At 46.7% G+C, this 24,302-nt stretch overlaps 1 protein-coding gene across 1 annotated transcript in view; it reads right to left on the bottom strand.

Annotated features, from left to right (window-relative positions):
* Positions 1–14,553, bottom strand: part of SOAT2 (sterol O-acyltransferase 2) — a 67,668-nt gene extending 53,115 nt beyond the window's left edge. Inside the window, exons 1-2 of the mRNA XM_088469080.1 lie at positions 14,439–14,553; positions 12,478–12,552 (exon numbers count right to left, since the gene is read on the bottom strand). Coding sequence (XP_088325206.1) covers positions 12,478–12,552; positions 14,439–14,553 — 190 coding nt within the window. The remainder of the gene's footprint in view (positions 1–12,477; positions 12,553–14,438) is intronic.
* Between the last annotated feature and the right edge of the window lie 9,749 nt (positions 14,554–24,302).

Here is a 24,302-nt window from a genome sequence, read left to right as displayed (position 1 = left end):
TAAATTGATGCGTCATATTGTTAATGTAACAAAATGTCAGATAGCTTCGGATTGGAAGCTCGATTCCCCCTCTATGCAGTCTATTTTACCTCGTATCTGGTATGTCTATCGTATGGAATATATGACTAGCATTATTAACCATTCTATTAAATCTATTGAGAAAGTATGGAGCCCGTGGTTAGGTTCCCAATCTGCTCCTTCCCGTTTTGCTTGTAAAAACCGTCTCTATGTATGCAAATATGTGTTTACAATTTGTGCGCACATGTATGTGCGACTATTTATATATATATATTTTTTTTAGTCATGTGACCCACCCCGGGATCACTTTTTTTTTCTTCTCTTCTCTGTTCTCCTTCTTCTCCTTTTTTTCTTTTCTCTTCTTTACTCAGACTATTTTTACTTATGTGTTTTTTCTCCTTTTTTTTGAATGTTTCGATTTCTTTGAAAATATGTAAATGGATCATAATTTTCAAATTTTATTTTTTGTGAAATTTGGAATGTCTTTGTGACAAATATTTGTTCAAATGTGTTTTTGATTTCTATGATTTCTGTTACTCCATGTGGTCCGGCAAATAAAATGTATTTAAAAAAAAAAAAGAAAATAGCAGGCTGGAGCACACTGGAGTTAGATGAGGTGAGACTCACAGGTGGAAGCACAATCAGGAGAGAAGTCTCAGCACCACTTATACCCCTTTTACACCAGAGCAAAAACCTGGGTTTTTGCTGGGTCTACCCAGGTCGCAGCTCTGTGTAAAAGGGTCCTGAAAAATAACCCAGGTCAAGTGACCCAGCAATCCAACCCAGGTAGCTACCAGGGTTGGACCCAGGATTGACCCGGGTAATGGTGCAGTGTAAATGGTGCAACCCGGGTTATCTGACCTGGGTCATGCCTAAAATGAGCTGATTGGTGGTTGTGGGGCATTCACCTCCCACTTTTTATGACATCACAGGTTTAGCAGGGCAGACCTGAGTTCAGTGTGAACAGGGCTGACCTGAGAGTAACCCAGATCGAAGGTGTAGTGTAAATGGGTCTGACCAGGGTTGGAACCATGTCCAAAAACCCAGGTCGGACCTGGGTTTTTGGTGGAAAAGAGGTATAAGATGTAGGCATATAAACAAGCTGAGAACTTGAGCACACTGAAGAGTCTTAAGGGTATATTTACTAAAGTGAGAGTTTTTAGAAATGGAGATGTTGCCCATAACAACCAATCAGATTCTACTTGACATTTAACTAGCATTTTCAAGAAAATAATAGCTAGAATCTCATTGGTTGCTATGGGCAACATCTCCACTTCTAAAAACTCTCACATTAGTAAATATACCCCTGAAGATACCTGCTGAAGTGCAGCTGGAAGCAGTTCTGAGCTTGAGACACAAACCGTAGCTTGAAACACTGAGGCTACCTGAGAATATGCACTGGAATCACATGAATAATCTATAGCGTGAAAAGCTCAGAAGTGCTGATACTTACAGAGGAAACCCAGCAAAACTGTAATCACACTAGGAATTGCAGACTTATACCCCTTTAAGATCAAAATGCCATATCGCACCCGGGATTTTGAAGGCGCGTCCAACCCGGAAGCGACCCGGCTGAAACCCCTTTCAGACAGGCGGCTTATTCCCTGGTCAGCCACAGCGTTTGGGGATGAGATTATCTCCAAGCGCTGGTTCTTGACCAGGGTTACCTGTTTATACTGCATCACGACCCTGGTAGAGCCCGGGTTCAACCCTTGTAACTACCCCGGTTGAAAAGCCGGGTCACTCGACCGGGGTTTCGTTCAAGGACCCTTTTATACTGACATGAAAATCCCAAGTTGATGCACATGAACGCGCATCAACCTGGAAATTTTGTTGATGTAAATGGATCCACCCGGGTCCAGGGACCCGGGGATCCAACTCGGGTAATTTGCAGGGTTGACTATGGGTTGTTCCCATGACACCCGGCAGTGTAAACGGCGTGATCCTGGTCACGATGACCCGGATCGTGACACATGTCGCCTGATTGGCCGGCTTCCGTGATGCTTGGAGATGACATGGCGGACCAGTACGTAGCAGCGCACCTCACCCGCCCTCCCTGCCTCTGGACCGCTGCGGAGTGAGGTAAGAGGGTAAGAGGGTCGGGGAGGGGAAGAAGCGCTGCTCACCTGCGCTGGAAAAGCCGGGTTAGTGCTGACCCGGCTCCGGTGTGAACGGTGTGGCACCGCAGTGTAAAAGAGGTCTGTCCTGGGTCTGATCTGGTTGGAAACGTGTTCCAAATCCAGGGTCAGACCCAGGACTTTGCTATAAAAGGGGTATTAGACTAAGCAAAATTCCAGGTTCATGTGCAATAACCCGGGATTTTGATTCTAGTCTGAAAGGGGTATTACTGCTAAACAGGCGCCAGGAATTCAGCAATGTGACTTGTTACTCTGGCAGTGAGCAGTAATATGGGGCCTGGCCTAATAGCGGGAGGTGTGGCCACGCCCCCTTGCCGATATAAAAAAAAAAAAGATTTGCAGTGGCGCGAAGCGCTGGGGAGGGGGGTCGCTCTGAGCCCCCTCAGCCCGGCGCAAAGCATGGGGGGGGCGCGATCAGTGTGATCGCTCCCCCGCACAGGCATAGTAGACTGCTGTGGCTGCTCCTCAGCAGCCACGAGCAGTCTCCAACTGCAGCTCAGCACACGCTGTGTGCTGGGCTGCTGTGAGGGGGGGGGGCGGTGCCGGGCCCCCCAGAAAGCCCGGGTAATCTGTACCCGCTCCAACCCCCCCTCTCAGCGCTCCTGGCAGCGAGCTGTGCTGCAGATCACAGATAGGCTGACAGAGTCAGCTGAGGCTAAGGCGCACTCTGTTTGGAGGAGGTGCGGTCTGCTGACAAGATCCAAAATGGCGACGTCCAATGCGTCAATTCCAAAATAGCGCTGGGGAGGGGGGGCGCTGTTTAGCAGTAATACCCCTTTCAATCGACGATATCTGCAGCAGTCCTCAGTTTTCAACCACAAAAAGCATAAAATATTGAAGTTACCAAGCTCTGAAATGGAAAGCATTCCGGAGTTTGGCCCTGGCAGCTAATGCAAACTTTAAATAGCATTAGCCATTGTGCCCTAGGCACATTGTACCCTTAGGCACAATGGACCTCATTCAGAGTCGGTCGTTGCGGCCGCACAGTCATAACGTAAAAGGGGCCGGATATGCAAATGAAGCGCTCGCGAGTTGCGTCGTTAAGATGGGATCGTTAGCTGGACGAGCGAGGGGAGGATGCGGCCGTAAGACTAAAAATACGCCCCCTTCTCGTTCGCATTACACGTCATCTCCAGGCATATATGGATTAATCGATACCATCGGAGCTGGTCGTAGAGCTTAAGGTTGACCATACCCTCTCTTAAGCACTACGATCTAGTCAGTGTAAAAACCTCCCATGTCACATGTGCCATGACACTACTTAGTTAATTATGCACTCCCATAAAACGCCGTTTGCATAGTTAGGCACGCCTGCGTTCGGATCTCCACTCCCCCGTTCACAAGCACCTTCCCCTGTTACCACCCACAAACGCCTCATCCTGTCACTCAAACTAACGACCTGGCTGTGTTCAAGGAGAGAGCAATTTCTGATCGTAATAGCTAGTTTGCGCACGCGCATTGCGAATTTTACGCATGCGCAGTTTAGCGAACATCGGTGGCGTACGACCGAGCGGCCGCAACGACCGACTCTGAATGAGGTCCTATGTATCGGGAGAGGGATCTGAAGGATTCCTCCCCAAGCAATGCTGCTCACACATGCACAGTCTGATGTCCGCAACTTGTGTTTTTTAATAAATGCCGACGATCCTTTATTTCTTATTGCTGCAATAATGTGGTTCTAGAACCCGATAACACAGGACTACAAAAATTTTTCTTTTTGTAGTCCTGTGTTAAACTTTTCTTTCACAAGAACTAAATAATGAGGCTCTACAGTAAAAAATGTTTTCCTGCTGAATTCGAATATGCATTGAGATGTTTTCTGGGCTGTTTTTTTTGTGACATACGTTTAAAGTTTTATTAAATTAGTACTTACGTAAGTCTAAATGATAAATATACACCTCATTTTGGCTGACCTAAAAACTTGTAGATGATGATTTTCTGGCATATTTTGCCTTTGGGATGTCTATCTTCATGGTCCAACAATAGTCAGCCAGCATACTGGAACTCCATTCCCTCCAAATCATAGGAATTGCAAATGGCATAGGGTGTGAGCCATTTTTCCAGCCAGTGAGAAGCCTAACACATGATACACAACATATATATGCGGAACCCAGTCCTTAGCCAGATCACCAAGTTTACACCGTACTTGCCTACTTTTCATTTTGCCTTCCCGGGAGAAGCCTTACTAGGAAGTTGGCAGGAATGCGGGAGAAGTGCCTATTCTACCGGGGGGTGCAGGGGGTTACCCGAGAAATCATGAGCCTCCCGCGACTTCTGGGCAAGTAGGCATGTATGCTTAGTTTACACCCGTAAAGTTCTTTTTTACAACGTTAAATCTTTCCTCTGAGAGTTGAAGGTTACTTCATCACACACACAACAGAAATTGTCTGGATGTTTAAACACTTTCTTGGCATTATTATAAATATTCTACCAACTAATACAACAAATACTTGTGCTAACAGGCTCCTCTATGGTGAAAGACACCCAGGGGTCACAGGAGAATGTGCTGAGCCCTAATTGGAGGAGCCCAGCACACATGGGGGGGGGGGGATGTATGAACCGCCAGAGCTTCTCCCCTATATCACCCATGATATTGCTTCTTCCCCATGTATTATTTAGGGGCTGAGCGGTAAACGACAGGGGCATTATGTTCCTTCACGTCTCTCTAAACTCCTCCCACGTCTGTTCCAACCCAAATCAAAACTCAGGGGTGACACCCTGTACACTAATTCATCACTCCCATTACCTCTTCACAGCTTTATTATACCCTTGGAAAGGTTCATTTCCCCTCCACAACATTACATATACTGTACATACACAAGAGAATGTGCAAGTCTTTGAGCTCATAGGACACAAGCAGAATATCTGATTTGATGGAGGCATGAGCACTGATTTAAGCGCAAGACTGAGTGTATCAGAGCACAGCCTAAATAGATCAAGAGTGTAGTCAATTTTGGTCAGACTTTTCATTTCAGGAAAATGATTGCTCTGAAAGCCTATGGAGAGGAATGTAATATCTGAGCTGCAAGTTGCGGAATGTAAGAGAATGGGAGTGGCCACAAAGTAGCCAGAAGTCCTCCAGAATGAAACACCTCCAGTACCGATTCTCCTATTATTAGACTTTACAGACTGCAAAATGTAATAATCAGCAATTTTGCCACTTGACAGAAATGCAGTAGAAAAAAACAGTTGTCTTTGGCTGGAGAGATCGCTGCTAATGCCTGCCCGGCACCATGTGCAAAATATAATAATAGAGGAGTATGCCCATAAGACGCTGTTGGTCTCCTTGCTATAGTAGTACCAGCATTGACTGGTAATGCCTAGTGCTGGTCATGTACATTTTCGGGGGACCCCATGCTCTTTGTGCCCCCGATTTTTCCAATTCAACCTAGGCTGAAGCACAAGTATTGGTTTAACATTAGGGGGGAGGATACACGCTCTGTTTTTCTCCATTTATTTAACAACATTTAAAACATGCTGGAATGCTGTTGATGTGTGGATCTGTAACCCTTCACACATTGGGCCTGATTCAGAGCCGCTCGTAAGCGGCCGCTCGTTCGTTCTGACCAATGTTCGCACATCTGCGCATGCGTACGGATTGTAATACGCATGTGCGAACCAGTTAGTGCGGCCGAAAATCATTTGTTCGCTATATAGCGAATATCTGCTATTTTGAGTGACAGGAGGAGGCGTATGTGGGTGGTAACAGGGGAAGGTGCTTGAAAACGGGGGTGTGGAATTAGATCGCAGGCGTGCTTAAAGGTCAAAACGGGCGTTTTAAGGGTGTGCATAATTAATACAGCAGCGTCATTGACCACGTCACTTGTTTTTTTTTTACCCCGAACTGCTCGCAAAATAGCGGTTGAAAAAACCAGCCACAAGAATAGCGAGCAGTTCATACGCTGTTCGATGTACTCGATTAATCTAATAAATAGCGGACATGACATATGCTGCGAGCGGCAAGGGAGCGTATTTTTCAAAATTACAACCGCAAGTTTTGCTCACTCGTTCAGACTTAGAGGCGTGAACAGACCGCAATTTGCGAACGGTTCATTTGAATAGCCACCCCTTGTTTTAGAACGACGACCGCAAATAGCGAGCGGCTCTGAATCAGGCCCATAACCAGCAGCTTGGCAGCTCAGCTGCCAAGTCCCCGCCTATTACATTAACCCATTTGAAGGCCAAAATCAACCTGAATATCACTGAGATATGTGCACTCTACTGCATTCCGGTTTCTGTCTGCGGTATCTGCCCTAAGACATCCTCTAACAGAATGGTCCAAACTAGTCTGTCTCAAAGCCACTAATTTTAACTCAATTAAATTGGTCTTATTATAGGTGACCATACTGCATTGCAAAAAGGTACACAGCAACACTGCTACATGGAGCATATTAACACTTAAGAATAAAAACTCAAGATGGCACATGAAGCCATACTCTGTACAACAATTCCAAACGCAGAGTACGTCAGATTACATTGCCTCACATTTGTAATATCATCAACGATATATAGCTGTCATGGGTTACGGACTATAGACAGACAGTAATTAGATAGACAATGTCTAGATAGATACCAGATGTTAGACAGTCAATAGTTAGACAGGGACAAAAGTAAGACACGCTAAAGTTCGACATGTAAGAAGGTCGACAGGTATAAAAGGACGACTGGGTCAAAAGTTCAACATGAAAATGGTCGATGCCAAAATGGTCGACATTTTTTTTTTTTTAGGGTTAGGCACTTACTGGAGGGTTAGGGTTAGGCACTTACTGGAGGGTTAGGCACTTACTGGAGGGTTAGGGTTAGGCACTTACCCCCACGGTTAGATATGTTTGATGTTGTCAGGCCACCATTCCACAATCCAAGTCCCCTATACTGCAGAGCAATGGAGATTGGGGAGTTGCAGAAGAATCTAGCACTGGACCTAGACATATATATATATACACATTGGTCTCCTTATACAGTGGATAGTGTATATAGGGCCTGATATATTACCATTCACAACTGCCATTGCAATAGCGATTACGCACGCAGTTCAACTGCGATAGTATGCTATCCCAGTTGTGATCAGTAATATCTCAGGCCCTATATACACTATCCAGTGTATAAGGAGACCAATGTGTATATATATATGTCTAGGTCCAGTGCTAGATTATTCTGCAACTCTCCCAATCTCCATTGCTCTGCAGTATAGGGGACTTGGATTGTGGAATGGCGGCCTGACAACATCAAACAAATGTATTGAGCTCAGGTTGGCTAGTTCTATTTGCACGTCTAATGACTTACTGTTATCAATGGCTCTATGTAGTCAGAAATATTACATACACTGCACTTTGTATGAGACAGACTACTAAGTATGCTCTATTCATGGGCTGGCGTCACAAGGAGGGTGCGGACCGCACCCGGATGTCACCCGCCGAGGGGTGACACCAAAGTGCAGACAAAGTCAGGGAGTTAGCACTGAAAACAGACTGTCCCCGGGGGCAGTTCGCATCTCTGGGACCCACGGAGTGACTAAAACTGGGGTTTGGACCACGTCCCCATCTGTGAGGCCATGCCCTTTTTTGCCGCACGCACTACAAGCCCATCCGCCCACCCCTACCTGCCCCGGGTGTCAAAGACCTAGGGACGCCACTGGCCACACTTGCTTTAAAATCAAGCATTTGGAAACCGCCCCCACTAGAAATCCTGCATTTGCCCCTGCACTGGATGCTGTCATTTTATAGACAGACTTGGATAAGTCAACAGAATGCTTCAGCCATGTAGTCATGTAATACTGGGTGTTATTGCATTAAGCATTAGTACATTTTCCAGCTGTCTATATAGTCATAGTTTATTATTATTATTTAGTATCTTTAATTGATCTATAAAAATTCTGTAGTACATCAAACAACAGCAGCTTAACACACAGAATGTTGCTTTTTGGAGACAAACATCATCAACCATAAAAGTCAGGTACAGTAGTGTCCATGTATATAAACAGGTCCTTGGCATAGTTACCACTGGTCAAAAACCAATCTCTGGGGACATGGGACCTTATTCAGAGTCGATGCGCTCGTGACCAACTCGATGGTTAGTCCTGCGCACACACAGCGGCCGCACTGCGCGTGCGCAAACCCCGGAGCAACAGAGAAACTCTGTCGCTCCGGGGCTCGCTACCAAAGGGGCGGCTGTCGATGTTGATCGACAGCTTGCCCCGTTTGGTAGGCGGGCCGGGGGGGTGGTTTCCAAAACGGAGGCGTTCCTTAACGAACGCCTACCGTTTTGTGGGCGGCCGCACTGACATCATCAGTGATGTCAGTGGGGAGCTTCCTGCTCCATCAGAGCAGAAAGCTCCCTGGGGCTTACGAGTGCCCAGACCCAACCTTAGGGTCTGGTCGCAAGCCCCGATGGTCGCGATGGTGATTACCATCGCGACCATCAACCTGGTCGGTCGTTAAGCTGTGGGTGGTAACCCACAGCTTAACTAACGACCAGGAGAACGCACTTCAAAAATGAAGCGGCCGCCCTCATTCAGAGAGAGCGATCGCTTCTTGCAACCGCCTCTGAATGAGGGCCATGGTGCTGCAGACACAATACAGGGGTCTATGTACTAAGCCTTGGAGAGAAAGTGGACAGAGATAAAGTACCAGTAAATCAGCTCCTAGCTGTCACTTTACAGGCTGTGTTTGAAAAATAACAGTTAGGAGCTAATTGGTTGGTAGTTTATCTCTGTCCACTTTATCTCTCTACAGGGTATGTATACTATAGTGCAGGTTTTTAGAAGTGGAGTTGTTGTCCACAGCAACCAATCATATTCTACTTATTTATCTAGCACCTTCTGGAAAATAATAGCTAGAATCTAATTGGTTGCTATGGGCAAGCAACTTCACTTCTAAAAACCCGCACTTTAGTAAATAGACCCCTAAGGCTTAGTACATAGACCCTGCAGTCACGCATTGTCACGGTGGATCTTGGAGCACTATAATCCCCATAGAGTTAGGTTTACTGAAGTTGAACATATTTGTTTTGTACTGTACTCAATACTCAAAGTACTCCATAATTATTCACGTATCCCAGGGAAAAATCTGCAAATCCTGGTACTGTTCTTAATATACATGAAAAACAGTTATTAATAACAACAAGTAGTATGGTGGTCTGTTTGTTTTCATATGCCATAGGTCAGTGTTTCTCAAACTCTGTCCTCATTGAACCCTCACAGTGCATTTTTTAAAGGTATTTTCATGAATAATTAGTACCACCTGTAGATCTATTGGGTTAATCAATTAACACACCTGTGCTCCAGCTAGATGATATGGAAAACATGCACTGTTAAGGCCCTCATACATCTGCAACGGATTGCCGTGATCCTGTGATGCCAGGTCGGAGGATTAGTGAAATCCAAAATGTTGGATTTCACTGAATTGCCAATCACGATTAAAATATGATCGTGATTGGCACATCGATGAAATTTAACATGGAGAATTTCACCGATCTGTAGACTGATCGTGGAACATCGATGGCTGCCGGTCGGCATTTCTGACTGGCGTATCGACACTTCCAATCCCATCAATGGATCCGGCTATCCGTTGGTAGATGTATGGGTTCCTTTAGGGTTACATGAGGATCGAGTTTCAAAAACACTGCCATAGGTAACTGTCCTACAACATTTTCTATTATCTTATCAGTCTCATGGAACAAGTCATTCTGACATCATTAGTGTGTATGTACATAGTTGTGACATCTGTCTGTAATGTATACACAAGAATGCTGCAACCTTACGAGAGATAAAAAGTGTTTTTAGGACGGATGTTTCAAATCCCAGATGCTAATTCTCCTTATAATATTATTTTCCACTCCTCAGGCTTTCTTTAATCATGCACAAGTAATTAAAATTTAAATTGCTGAGTAAGTAATTATATCACCCGTTACAACAGACAGATATTTTGAAATCATGACCTGGCTGTTGGGGGTTCTTGAGTTCTACTGGAGTTTAAAACCATTCCTTATAAAGCTGGCCATACACGGTACAATTATTGGGACGATCCGCTCGATATCCGCGGATCGCCACGATAATTGTAGCATGTGTGCTGGTGACCGAGGGTTAAATATTGCTCTGTGGGGCATGCCGGATTGTCCAGCATGCCCGTCAGATGTGATATTTATGAGTACAATGTCGGCCGCATTGGGCAATGTATGCCCAGCTGCGGCCGACAGACAGATATTTCCTGTGTTCCTTCCAATGGAAGGAACAGGAAAATGTCTCCTCCCCCGGGGGCGGAGAGCAGATGTCGGGATAATATGCCGCGGACATCTGCGGCTGACAGGCTGCCAGATAAAATGTCTGTCGGTCTGACAGACATTTTATTTGGCCGTGTATGCCCAGCTTAAGACAGATATTCAACAATTTGTATTTCTGTAGTTTATTTAAGACTTGGGGGCCTATTTATCAAGCTTTTGCATAAAATTATGTAGACACTGCAGTTTCTGCATCATTTTATGTATCCCCACTATGTACTAATTGCCAAATGCACAGAAATCCCCTGCAAAAGGCTAATTAGCGCTGCAGACAGCAGTACCTATTAGTATTAATGGGGACTACGGGCTGACCCCTATGTACCAAACGAGCAGCCTCCGTCTAGCTCACTGGGTGACTTAATACACACAGCAACATATTAGTGCCGCATTAGCATGAAGACGCAGTAACGACTGTGTAAAAAGACACTGCACTGGCTGCAACTGTGTCCACCTATGAATCAAGTCAGAAATGCCCTAAGGCTCTATCCACACACAGGATTCTGGCTTGCAGAGAAAATATCGCATGGAGGTGAGTGATGGTGCTTTTCCATGCTTAATAAAAGCACCTGTATGGACATAGCCTAAAGCTGGCTACCCAATGGGTGATATATCAGCCGTTCAATCGAATGGTCGATATACCGATAGCAGGTCGGCGGATGTGTACCCCCGATATGTCTGTATACGATGTAGTTCGCAGCACAGCAGATATACCGGCACATCTTGCTGTGTGTACGGGCGTTGAGCCGACTGCCCGTACACTTGCCTCAGGGACCGTCGGTGACTGATATTGGGCTGAGCGGGCAAATCAAATGCCCATCCAGTTGCAATGTCAGGGCAAACACGTTGAGCGGCCGATCGGTAAGTGTGTTTAGCTTACCTGATCGGCCGCTCTGTCAATGCGACAGCGGGTCGGCAGAGAAGTCTGCCTGGTGTGTTCCCAAGAGGGAAGTTGATGGTGTCATTGTTAGCATTACTGCCTCACAGCACTACGGCCCTGTGTGGAGTTTGTATATTCTCCCTGGGCTTGCGTGGGTTTCCTTTGGGTGCTCTGGTTTCCTTCCACACTCCAAAAATATACTGGTGGGTTAATTGGCTCCCAACAAGTGTGTGTGTGTTAGGTAGGTAGGTAACATAGATTGTAAGCACCACTGGCGCAGGGAGTGATGTGAATGGCAAAATATTCTCTATAAAGCGCTGCAGAGTATGTGTGCGCTATATAAATAACTGGTAATATATAAATGTCACTATATTGTAAGCAACTAGTACCCTCATCAAAAACACACAGAAATCAACTATTTTTGTCGTCTGTCCCACCAGTATGAATTAGTTTAGTAATTACCATTTTGGTCTTGGTCTGTCTTCAGATTTTTCTTTCTCTGACGCAATTTGGTTTCTGTTTTGTTTTCGGTAGTTGCCATGGTGTGTCACTGCAGCGATGGCCCAAACAGACACACTTTCATAGTGGGCAAAGTACCCCTAAATTCCCTTTCAGTGATAGTGTGTCAGGAACTCCTTGTTCTGTTATAAGTCTCCTTCTCCCAGACAGTTAAGATTTGACTAAGCTAAAACCTGCAGTTTTATTACTGATAGCTCAGGTATCCAATCTAACCTTTGGAATTAAAATGGAACTTTGGCCCATTTATCCAAATTATCTGAATGAAAGAAAAATATGTACATTAGGATATTGCTGGTCTTTAACGCCTTAGCTTATCTAATCATTAGTGAGATTTCACTATATGAGTTTATGCTATCATACTCCACTTTCTAACCCGGTTAAGAAATAGGAACATTGTGAAATAGTGTGTAAACGACACAAATAATTCATGTATTTTACAAAATTGAATGTTTTTAGATTACGTGCAACTCTGTAAATTAATACAGGTGCGATATGAATTGTCGATCAATCTCTCGCACCTTGCTGTCACACAGCATTTCAGGGTATACATTAATTTGTTTCCAAATAGAACAACTAAATGGCCCATAGCCAATGGTTGCAAAATTACAAAGACTCTGAAGACCTGATATACCTTTTGGAGCCTGGACTGACCTGTCTGTTCTGGGTTTCCGTGAATGACCCCTTTTTGAGTACAGCTGAAAAAGTTAAGCAAAAAAATAATTAATCCTGTAAGAGAAAGGAAGACAAAGAAATAAATAAATGAAATACAGTACTGCTGGCTCTCAGTGCCTGGACACATTCATTGTATAGCGCTTTACAGAGAAAATATTTGTCCATTCACATCAGTCCCTGCCCCAGCAGAGCTTACACTTTATAGCCCTGATTCAGAGCCGGTCGCTATAACAGAGCGCTCGCTCTGAATCAGGGTCGGTCTTTTTTTTTTTTTTAGAACGGCCTCCTGGCCGCTCGCATAGCTGTGGGTGACCATCCACAGCTATAGCTTGTGGTAGGGTCTCGTTGCCGCAAGCCCCAGAAAGCTTTCGGCTCAAACAGAGCCGAAAGCTCTCCCACTGACATCACTTGTGATGTCAGTGGGGCCGCCCCCAGATGGTAGGCGTTCTCATGGGAAGAGGCAGCCACCCCCCCGGCCCGCCCACCAAAGGGGGCTTGCTGTCACTCAACATCGACAGCACGCCCCCTTTGGTGCGAGACCCGGAGCGACGGCTTGCCCTTCGCTATACTGGTCTCGCGCATGCGCACGACGGAGCCGGCTCCGTCGTGCGCATGCGCTCTGGGCCACCATCGACCCGGTTGCGAGCGCTCAGCGCTTGCGACCGGGTCTGAATCAGGCCCTATATTCCCAATCACATGTACACGCACATACTTCGACACTAGAGTTATTTTTGTTGGGAGCCAATTAACCTACCTGTATATTTTTGAAGTGTGGGAGGAAACCAGAGTACCTGGAGGAAACCCAGGCAAGCACATGGGGCCTGATTCAGAGCTGAACGCTCTGACCAGAGCGCTCGCTCTGAATCAGGGCCCTCCTACCTGTTTTAGGAGCGTCCTCATGGACGCTCGCATAGCTGTGGGTTACCACCCACAGCTTATGCGAGCGTCCATGATGAGGGTCCATCGGGCTTGCGACGGAGACCCTGCGGTAGGGTCTCGCTGCCGCAAGCCCTGGAGTGATTTTGGCTCTATCAGAGCCAAAATCACTCCCACTGACATCACTAGTGATGTCAGTGGGGCCGGCTTCAGACGGTAGGCGTTCCCATGGGTATGCCTCCGTCTGGCCGCCACGCCCACCAAAGGGGGCGTGCTGTCAATCAACATCGACAGCACGCCCCCTTTGGTGCGAGACCCGGAGCGACAGCTTTGCTGTCGCAGTCCGGGTCTCGCGCATGCGAACGACGGAGCTCCCTCCGTCGTGCACATGCGCAGTGGGGCAACATCGACCTGTTTGCAAGCGTCCTTTGCGGCAGTACTCTCGCAAGTGGGTCGATGTTCCCAACTGCGCACTAGTGATGTCAGTGGGAGTGATTTTAGCTCTGATAGAGCCAAAATCACTCCTGGCCTTGCGGCTGGGAAACCCGACCGCAGGGTTTCCCTCGCAAGTCCGATGGTCGCGATGGTCAAGACCATCTTTTTGCACGCTCGTATATGCTGTGGGTGGTGACCCACAGCTATACGAGCGTCCAGGAGGACGCTCCATTTTAATGGAGGAGGGCCCTGATTCAGAGCGAGCGCTCTGGTCAGAGCGTCCGGCTCTGAATCAGGGCCTAAATCTCTCTGCACATTTTAAACCTGTCCAACCTAAGGATGGCCATCGTTGGGTTAACCATTGATGGTGCCATCGGTGAATAACATCAATTGCATAAACACATTGATGGCCATCCCTGCTTGGGAGCATGGCGACCAGTCAAGTATGAGGTCTTAGTAATGCAATGTGGGGGTGGGACTTAGCAAAGGTCCTCCACCCCTATGGTGGAGAAAAAACAATCAAATAACATTCCTGGCCTCAACCATCAATGGCAGAGAACCATAAATGGTTGAGGCCATCCCTAACCCCACCTGCCGTGCAACATGGTTTTGCCAAGGTGTAAAGTTACTATGTTTGTCTAACTTTACTCCATACTTGCCGACATTTAAATAGAGCTTCCCAGGAGAAGGCTCCTCCACTAGTTTCAGGTGGGCAGTGATGGGTGTGGAGGCATACGATCGCATCATTAGGCCCAGGGCCGGATTTACCGCCTTGCATCCTAGGCACCTGCTTAGGGCACGGCGGGTCCCGGGGGTCCGCCCCCACCCTCCCTGAAATCCGTCCCTAAGTATTACAAAGACAGGCTTCTCTCTTGTAGATGTAATATTACAGAGGCTCCGCTCGGTGCTCAGGCCAATAATATTGCTATTACTGGCACTGGGCTCCGTTACTGAGCCTCTGCAAAACATCTCCCGAGTCCCAGCAGAACACTGCGCGATGTCATGATGTCACGTGACCCCGCCCCACGCTCCCGCCACACTCAACACTGACTGCAGTCAAGCCCAGGATCTCAGCCAGCCGGCCCCAGCCCAGCCCCACAATAGTGACGAACAGAGGTAGAGGGACATGTTGTTGTTGTAATTATGTAGTACATAAATTTTAGTAGGTGTTGCTGGAGCAAGGTACTGTACACACGCAATATATATTTAGTGTTTGAGGAAGGGGGGCCCCAAATCGGTAACTTGCCTTGGGCCCCATGAGGTCTAAATCCGACTCTGAATAGGCCCCATCCCACTCCGGCGAAATGCCGCTAATCGTGGGCATTTAGATAGGGGTGGAGCCAAATTAAGTGATTATCATATAATGGCTTCATTAAACCATGCCCCCTCCCGCCGGACCGCGGATTCACGGTAAGACTCTCCCCATTCTGCCCACTTCATTAGGAAGAGGACGGGATGCAGTAGAAGTGCCTACTATTCCGGGGTTGCGGGGTGTACCTGAAAAATCAGGAGCCTCCCACAGGTTCTGGGAGGGTAGGCAAGTATGCTTTGCTCCCAGCTCAGAATCAGGGCCCGATTCTGACCCGCTCGCAAGCGGGTCGATGGTGCCGAAGTGCGCATGCGCACGACGGAGGGAGCTCCGTCGTGAGCATGCGCGAGACCCGGCGAGTGACGAGGTCGTCGCTCCGGGTCTCGCACCAAAGGGGGCGTGCTGTCGATGGTGAGTGACAGCATGCCCCCTTTGGTGGGCGTGCCGGGGGCGTGGCTGCCATGGGAACGCCTACCATCTGGGTCTGGCCCTACTGACATCAGTAGTGATGTCAGTGGGAGTGATTTTGGCTCTGATAGAGCCAAGATCACTCCAGGGCTTGCGGTCACCGAGACCCTACCGCAGGGTCTCGTCGCAAGCCCGATGGTCTTGACCATCTCGACCATCATCATGGACGCTCGCTATATCGGTGGGTGGTAACCCACAGCTATGCGAGCGTCCATGAGGCCGCTCCATTTTTAGGGAGGAGGGCCCTGATTCAGAGCGAGCGCTCTGGTCAGAGCGTTCGGCTCTGAATCAGGCCCTCAGTCCCTATGTTTTTAGAACAGGAGAAGAGGGTAAACTGCATTGTCCTTTATATGTCTGAACTTTTCCTGTTATTCAGAAAATAATTTAGAATTTGCTCACTGCATATATACTCTAACCATTACTCCCATATAACTAGTCACTGACTAAATAAACCTTCTGTACCTGTTTACATACACATGGTGACATAGAAAATAAATTGCTTCATTATATAATCATTGACTTTATTGTACATTTTTCCTTGCTCTCCACATATACAGCATTGTACTGACCTAGTTGAGAGAGAGTGAATTCTGTTTTATCTTGGACTAAGGAAATATATAGATTATTTTGCAGTGTTTACAGTCCGTTATCAGTAACATTACCAGTGTGTCAGTGTGTTTTGACAATCTCATTCACTACAGGGATCATAAATTCTATTTTATAACCTGTGGTTTCTGCAGCTTCAATGGAATGTAGTAAAGGAGGAAAATAAGTGCCAGTGAGTATCCATCGCAGTACATCCATTTATCATTTTCATGTCTATGAATAGATGTTTTTGCTAAAAATAACAATTTTAACGTTTAGAGAACCAATCCACTTTATCCAATGTCTTCACAAACCCAAAATATTAAGGATTTATTTTCAACTAAATAATTACCCCTAGAGATAACCAAAACTCTCATTATCATTGAATATTTGAGGTAAAATCCTCGAAAACACCAGTTTTCGGGGGTTTACCTCAAATATTAAGTATGCCCCGGATGTATCAAGGAGGGACTGCAGCAGGTATCTCCGATACCTGCTGTGATCCCTCCATTCCCGCAGGCAGCCGCCTCCCCCACAAGTTTCTATGGGGGATGCGTTGCTACCAGATTTACCAATATCCGGAATGCGATGCATTCCCGATCTTGGCCGCCTCAGCTAACGCCATCTGAAGATGGCATTAGCTACTGTAGGCTATGTGCTACCAACGTATAATTAGCCGGCGGAGGGATCCCTCGGAACCCTCCCCCGGCAATGGCTACCAGTCAACGGGAATGCGCATGCGCAGCAGCCCCGGCACTGGCCGGCGGCTCTCCGGAGACATTGCAGGGACGGAGCCTGTGTCCCTGTATTTCCCGGATGATACATCCGGCCGTTATTTGCAATGCGATCATGGGCGGTATGGACATGCCCAGATCGCATATACAGTAAATGGGGGCCTATATGTCCCTTTTTACTAACTATGCCTCCAGAATCACTTAGTAGCACAGATAGTCAGATATGCAAAGTCATATATCCATACTTGCCAACTTTTGAAAAGCCCCGTCATGGAGAGCCCTGTGTCCCACAGATCAAAGCCGTGATTTGCGGATTTGTACAGTGGGAACTGGGACTATGATAGTGTAATTTAATGCGGCATCTAACCCTGGGAGAGTGGTAAGTATATGTCTTATTTACACACAGCTGTCTTAGCATTATCAGATCTTATTTAATGGCAATAAGAAATAATTTACTGTCGAATGTATAAAAAAATACAAGCAGGGACAGAGGTTCCATAGGGATCCCGTCCCTGCGATATGTTAGTAGTGAAGTGATCGCATTAGCGGTCACTTCACTACTATATCGGGACCCCCTAGGGCACTACTGCGCATGCACAGGGCCTGATTCTGCAAGGATCATAATTGCAAAGCTGCACTCTGGCTATAGATATATGATGTATGCACTCAGGCTATAGATATATGTATGCACTCAGGCTATAGATATATGTATGCACTCAGGCAGCTTTACAATTGCGATCCTTGCAGATATGGTAATGCAGCAGGAGGCATCACGCCCCTTGTGCATTACTTATCCGAGCTGCGTTGTCCAACTCAGCATCGGATACTCTGTGTACCATCGACCGGCTGCGGTGACTCATGGGGTCCCGCAGCCACAGTTTAGAGGAAGAGTCAGCTGACGGATATGCTGGCTACTCCCCCTCCCCGCAACGGCGGCGACATGCCTGTGTGTCGGGATGCAGAGGGCATCGCCGCCCCCTCCCGACCTCCGAACGGCAGCAAACTGTGAATCACTGACAGTCTGCTGTTTACGTGCGGGCTCGCAGACCCGTTCTGCACTTGCGCAGAACGGGTCTGGCACCTGCGCAGATTCCCGGCCCACAGTCCGCTGACTACACATGAGCAATGGCTATTGCTGGAGAGGGTTCAAATATTTAAAGTCTGTTGAACTAAATACACATGCTGTATGGTTGCACTGGAATTATTTCAATTGGATGTTGTAAGTTTGCAATTGTGGTTCTAGACACAGTAATAAAGAGCTCCTGGCACCCCTCTGTTCTACAACTGTTTTGTTTTTTGCTTATTTGCATAAGTATGACCCATCCCACCCACTCCAATATAATAAGTACATATATCACACAGTATATGAGGGCTGATTGAAAAGTAATGAGACTGATTTTTTATTCTGAATCAGATGACTCCACAGCATGTGAACATTTTTCTTTTCCAAAGTAGCCTCCTCCACATTCAATACATTTTTTGCAGCGTTTCAACAACGATTCAGAGACGCGCAGTAGACTGTTTTGTGAACTCACTTTTAGTGTTGCAGCTGTAGCATTTTTCACTTTATCATCTGTTGAGCAATTCTTTCCACACAGTTATTTTTTCAGGGTTGGGAATGCCCGGAAATCACAGGGAGCTAAGGAGCTCATTCAGACCCGATCGCTAAGCTGCGCTATCTCGCAGCTAAAAAGGGCCGGGTATGCAAATTATGCGATCGCAATGTCTTAGAGAGGGACGGCAACGCGAACGCACGCCGGTATAAAGACGCCCACTTTTCTCACTTAACACACGTCATTACCAGGAAGTGTATGAATAATCGGAACCATCGAGAGCCATCGGAGCTGCAAGCAGAGCTTGAGGTAGACCTTACCCCGCCGCAAGCACTGTGATCAGTGCTGTCTAAAATACAAGTGACGTGTACAATGATGCTACTTTGCTAATTATGCACATCCATAAGACGCCGTTTTGACGCCCAGACACGCCTGCATTCGCACCACCACTCCCCCGTTTACAAGCACCTTCCCGTTACCACCCACAAACGGCGCTGTCACTCAAAATAGCCTCCTGTACTACGAGCGCACAATTCCCGAACGCAGTGACTGGTTCGCGCATGCCTACTTTGTTGCATACGCATGCGCAAACATGCGATAATCACCCATAGCATGCGTCCCCATCTTAGTGAACGGGTCTGAATTGGGCCCTAAGTCCAGTGCTGTCCCATTAATTTCAGTCAGTGCTGCCAATGCAACAGCAGCAACATGTAATCTGGCATTGTCTTGGAGAAAAAACAGTGTTTCTACAGCAAATGTGGTCTTTTCTTCCTCATGGCTCCACACAAATGGGTTTTCAAAACACTTTGCATAGTAGTTGTCACGCCTGAGGTTAGGAGTTGATCGGAACAGGCGTGGGAGGCTGAAGAGGAGTAATATGAACTGTTGAGGATGATGGGCCTGAAGGCAAGGACAGTAAAGTAAATGTCTTTATTGAGCATTAGGTCGGAATGGGAACTGGATACTGACTAGATGGGCAGAATTGGATTGGGGGCAAATATGCTGGATTGAGAGATGGATCGGTTTGAGACCAATACTGATGAATTGAAGAACTTGATCGGTTTGAGACCGATATTGATGGATTGAAGAACTTGATTGGTTTGAGACCGATATTGATGAATTGAAGAACTTGATTGGTTTGAGACCGATGTTGAAGAATTTGATCGGTTTCAGACCGATGTTGATGAATTGAAGAACTTGATCGGTTTGAGACCGATGTTGATGGATTGAAGAACTTGATTGGTTTGAGACCGATGTCGATGAATTGAAGAACTTGATTGGTTTGAGACCGATGTTGAAGAATTTGATCGGTTTCAGACCGATGTTGATGAATTGAAGAACTTGATCGGTTTGAGACTGATGTTGAAGAATTGAAGAACTTGATCGGTTTGAGACTGATGTTGAGGAATAGCAGTACTGGGTTGGTTTGGAAGAGATGATGGAGGTATCGGATGGGACCGATGGTTGGAGTTATCGGCAGGAACCAATATAAGTTATTGTTAACAAGTCTCTGTGGTAAAACCAGACTGGAATGTTAGATGGATTAGGAGAGTTGATAACCAGACCTGGACCTGTAAAATAACGGACTGGAACCGTTCAGATACAGAGTACCTGGAAGCTCATCACAGAGCTGTAACTTCAGCAGAAGCGACGTTGTACTGGCAACAAGGGCCAGTCAGGCAATGGAATTCACAGTAGAGGATCCCCAGGTATTGAATGCTGCGATCAGCTGGTCTGGGAGCAGTGCTCTGAGGGCCTGATTCAGAGCCGCTCGTAAGCGGCCGCTCGTTCGCTCCGAGCGATGTTCGCACATCTGCGCATGCGTATGGGTTGTAGTACGCATTCGCAAACCAGTCAGTGCGGTCGAAAATCGTGTGCTCGCAAAATAGCGAATGCCTGCTAATTTGAGTGACAGGATGAGGCGTTTGTGGGTGGTAACAGGGGAAGGTGCTTGAAAACGGGGAGTGGAGATCCGAACGCAGGCATGCCAAACGGTCAAAACGGGCATTTTAAGGGTGTCCATAATTAACAAAGCAGCGTCATCGACCATGTCACTTGGTTGTCTTTTAGGCTGAACTGCTCACATGATTGCGGTAGGAAAATGCTACCACAAGCACTGCGAGCAGTTCATACGCCTTTCGATGTACTCGATTAATCAAATAAATAGCGGAGGTGACGTATGATGCGAGCGGCCAGGGGGGCGTTTTTTCCAAAATAGTGAGCGCATGTTTCGTTCGCTCGTTCAGACATAGAGGTGTCAACAGACCGCAAAGAGCGAGTGCTTAATTTAAATAGCCGGCCCCTTTTTCTGAACGAGCGTCCGCAAATAGCGTCCGGCTCTGAATCAGGCCCTGAGTGCAGGAATAGCGTCAGGTGACAGAGTCCAACATGGCTGCACCCATACTGTGGTTTAGGAGGGAACTCTGGCGTGCAACTTGTGTACCATCATGCTGGGAAGAAACACTGTGAGCAAGGGGTTTGCGAAGAACCACCTCCATGTTCACTGACAGGACATTGAGGAGACGGGGCAGGAGCAGCACAGACAGACATTTAGCACCAGAGTGATGTGCAGCATGAGCGAACCTCTGTGCTAGTTTGGACAGACACCGGAGAGGCAAGAAAGTGGTTTTTAAGGGCCGGAGCGTGACAATAGTCACCATTAATTGTCAGTCAATGGAGAATTCACAATTCAGTGCTGTATGATCACACCGTGCGCATCAAAGAACAGCAGAAGCATGACTTTACACGCCGAAGGAATCACATGGAATCGATGTATGAGCTTCACAATAACCAGAATAGTGTCGCCACGTCTACCTATGGGACAAAAACACAGAGGCAGTCTCATTACTTTTCAATCAGCCCTCGTAATTAACCACTACAGTTCACTAGTGGAGTTAAGCAAGTCCCACAGATACCAGAGCGTCATGATAACTTAAATGAACCGGCTGCTATCTTATCTTTGAGTATACACTTCATTCACTCTCATGTGGAGATTCTCCCAGACACCTTTACTACAGTAAGTGATGAGTATGGTGAGAGATTCCAGCAGGTCGTCTCAGCAATGGAGAGAGAATAGTGTTCTAATATATTTTTGTATCACAACTTAACTTTTAGTTAATTAAAAAAAAAAATCATTATCAGAGTATATTTGCATACTCTTTATTTCCCCTTTTTTGGTTCATGTACCCTAAGTTTTACTGCATAAGACCGAGTGGGTATTTTTTTAAAAATTAGCAACTAATCCGTTTAATGATTATTTTTGAACTCACCACGTGCAAATCCACAAAGCAAAAAGAAAAACAGTCTATTCACACTGCTAAATTAATGTTTCTATTTGGAATGAGACAGGAAGAGATTTTCAAAGTGGAAACTAATAGATGTTTGTATTTACTTTCGTTTAATTGAAATTCATTCGTATTTGTGTGGTCATTTAATTATGTTTTAAAATGGTAAATACGACTTGGGCATCTATTAGTAGCACATAGCCAACATACTATTTTCTCTTGTGTATATAACACTTTATTACATTATTATATTGTATAGAAATCGTGTAGTGGGACTTGTGTATTTACTAACATTAACAAGCTGCATCTCTATGCTTTATAAATCTGGCAAATATGCTAGAGATAAAGGACTGATCATATGCAGTTACCAAGTCTATAGTCACTATGGCGATAGTGACTATATAGACAGGCGAAAGCTGGCAATGGTTTCCTGACAGAAGGCCCGCAACAGCGCAACGGATTACGGATCGCAACAGCGTACACAGATCGCCCGATGATGCGTATTGCGCATGCACCGCAGTGCGCGTACGTGAGTTAGCTTTGCAATCGCACTGTGATCACCTATTCAGATAAGAATCCATTGCAGAGTGAGTGACAGGCTGTGAGCTTTTGGGGGTGGTGCCGGGGGAGTGAAGAAATGCAGGCGTCTGTCCGTTTGAGCCCCGTTGCATGAGTGCATAAATTATCCACTGTGATGGCATACACAGCCTGAGTACTCACTGCGTGCAACGAGGTTCGCAATATCTGAGTAAGGTTAGACCTGTTGTAATTGTGCGTGAGGGGCTGATGTTACTCAACGAGATAGCGGTAGTGGGCGGCAGTGGCGTCTCTATGCTGGCTGTGCGACGGAATTGCGATGGCATTCATTAGCATATTTTCGCAGCGGGTCTGTGTGCTTAATCGCAGCTGTGATCGCAATAGCAATCCGCAGTGAATCAGGCCTAGAATTACAATGCTCTATTAAAGCATTTTAACTGTGCGGTCATTTCAACATGCTCCTAAGGTGGCATATTTAACGTTACAATGCCTGCACGGTTACAATCTTTTATGTAGGATTTTAATGGTGTCAGGATCTCCGGCGCTAGCTTTCTGCTATCTACATAGACACCAGTGTCGGATTTTGCCTAGGGGCTGCAGCCCCCAGTAAAATCCGCCACCTCAGCAGTGGCATAACTAAGGTCTTTGTCGCCCAGGGCTAGATGAAAAATGGCGCCTCCCACAACTGTGTTGTTCGTGGCAAAAAAAGGGAGTGGCCACATGCCACAAGGGGCGTGGCTACTGAAAAATGGGAGCATGTCAACATGACACGCCATGGTTTCTTGCCACTCTGGGAACATTTCTTTTCATTCCATATGCACCTTAATGCCCCCAGTAGTAGTGCCCCATATGCAATGCCTAGTGTAGTAGTGCCCCTTATGCAATGCCCCTAGTAGTAGTGTCCCTTATGCAATGCCCACTGTAGTAGTGCCCCTTAGGCACTGCCCACTGTAGTAGTGCCCTCTATGCAGTGTCCCCAGTAGCAGTGCCCTTTATGCAGTGTCCCCAGTAGCAGTGATCCTTACGCAATGCCCACTGTAGTAGTGCCCTTTATGCAGTGTCCCCAGTAGCAGGGCCCTTTATGCAGTGTCCCCAGTAGTAGTGACCCTTACGCAATGCTCCAGTAGCAGTGCCCTTTATGCAATGCCCACTGTAGTAGTGCCCTCTATGCAGTGTCCCCAGTAGCAGTGCCCTTTATGCAGTGTCCCCAGTAGCAGTGACCCTTACGCAATGCCCACTGTAGTAGTGCCCTTTATGCAGTGTCCCCAGTAGCAGGGCCCTTTATGCAGTGTCCCCAGTAGTAGTGACCCTTACGCAATGCTCCAGTAGCAGTGCCCTTTATGCAGTGTCCCCAGTAGTAGTGCCCTTTATGCAGTGCTCCCAGTAGTGCTCCTTATGCAGTGCCCCCAGTGGTAGTGCACCTTATACATAAAAGACACAGACATACACATAATGCTGTACTTACCTGAATCCCCGCTCCTGCGCCCGCTGCCGTCCTACTGTTCCTCCCGATCGGCACTATGGGACTGGAAAATAGTTTGCTTAGCCTCCAGGTTTAGGAGTAAATGGTCTCCCAGGCGCCAGAGGCTGGGGGGAGGTCTATGAGATGTAATGTCCCAACATAATTTGAGGGCCAAATGCTCAGACCATGTTGTGGGCAGGATAGAAGACTTTTTAATCTGTTGTAGGGACCACTTATCTGAAAGGGACAAATCGATTTGTGAACATGAATGGTGAACGTAAGAAAAAAATGTATAATCTCTCACGGCAGAATTTCGGGCACTCCAAATATCATATAGATCATATTCTAGTAGTATGCGTCTGAACGCGTGAGAGTGATCACTAGTCGCAGGGGGTCGCCTATTGCGCTGAGAAGAGGACCTATCCATAGATGGGTCTAAGACCATGCTAAAGTCTCCCATGACAAGAACGGAGCCATAGCAGCAAGACCGCAAAATATTGCAAAATTTCATAGTAAATGAGACCTGTCTAGTATTCGGGGCATATAGAGATGCAATAGTGA

The sequence above is a fragment of the Taudactylus pleione genome, unplaced genomic scaffold (assembly GCF_031769625.1).
Source record: "Taudactylus pleione unplaced genomic scaffold, aTauple2 ptg000089l, whole genome shotgun sequence".
NCBI lineage: Eukaryota > Metazoa > Chordata > Amphibia > Anura > Myobatrachidae > Taudactylus > Taudactylus pleione.
The sequence above is the reverse complement of the archived record's forward strand: the minus strand, read 5'-3'. Positions and strand labels throughout refer to the sequence as shown.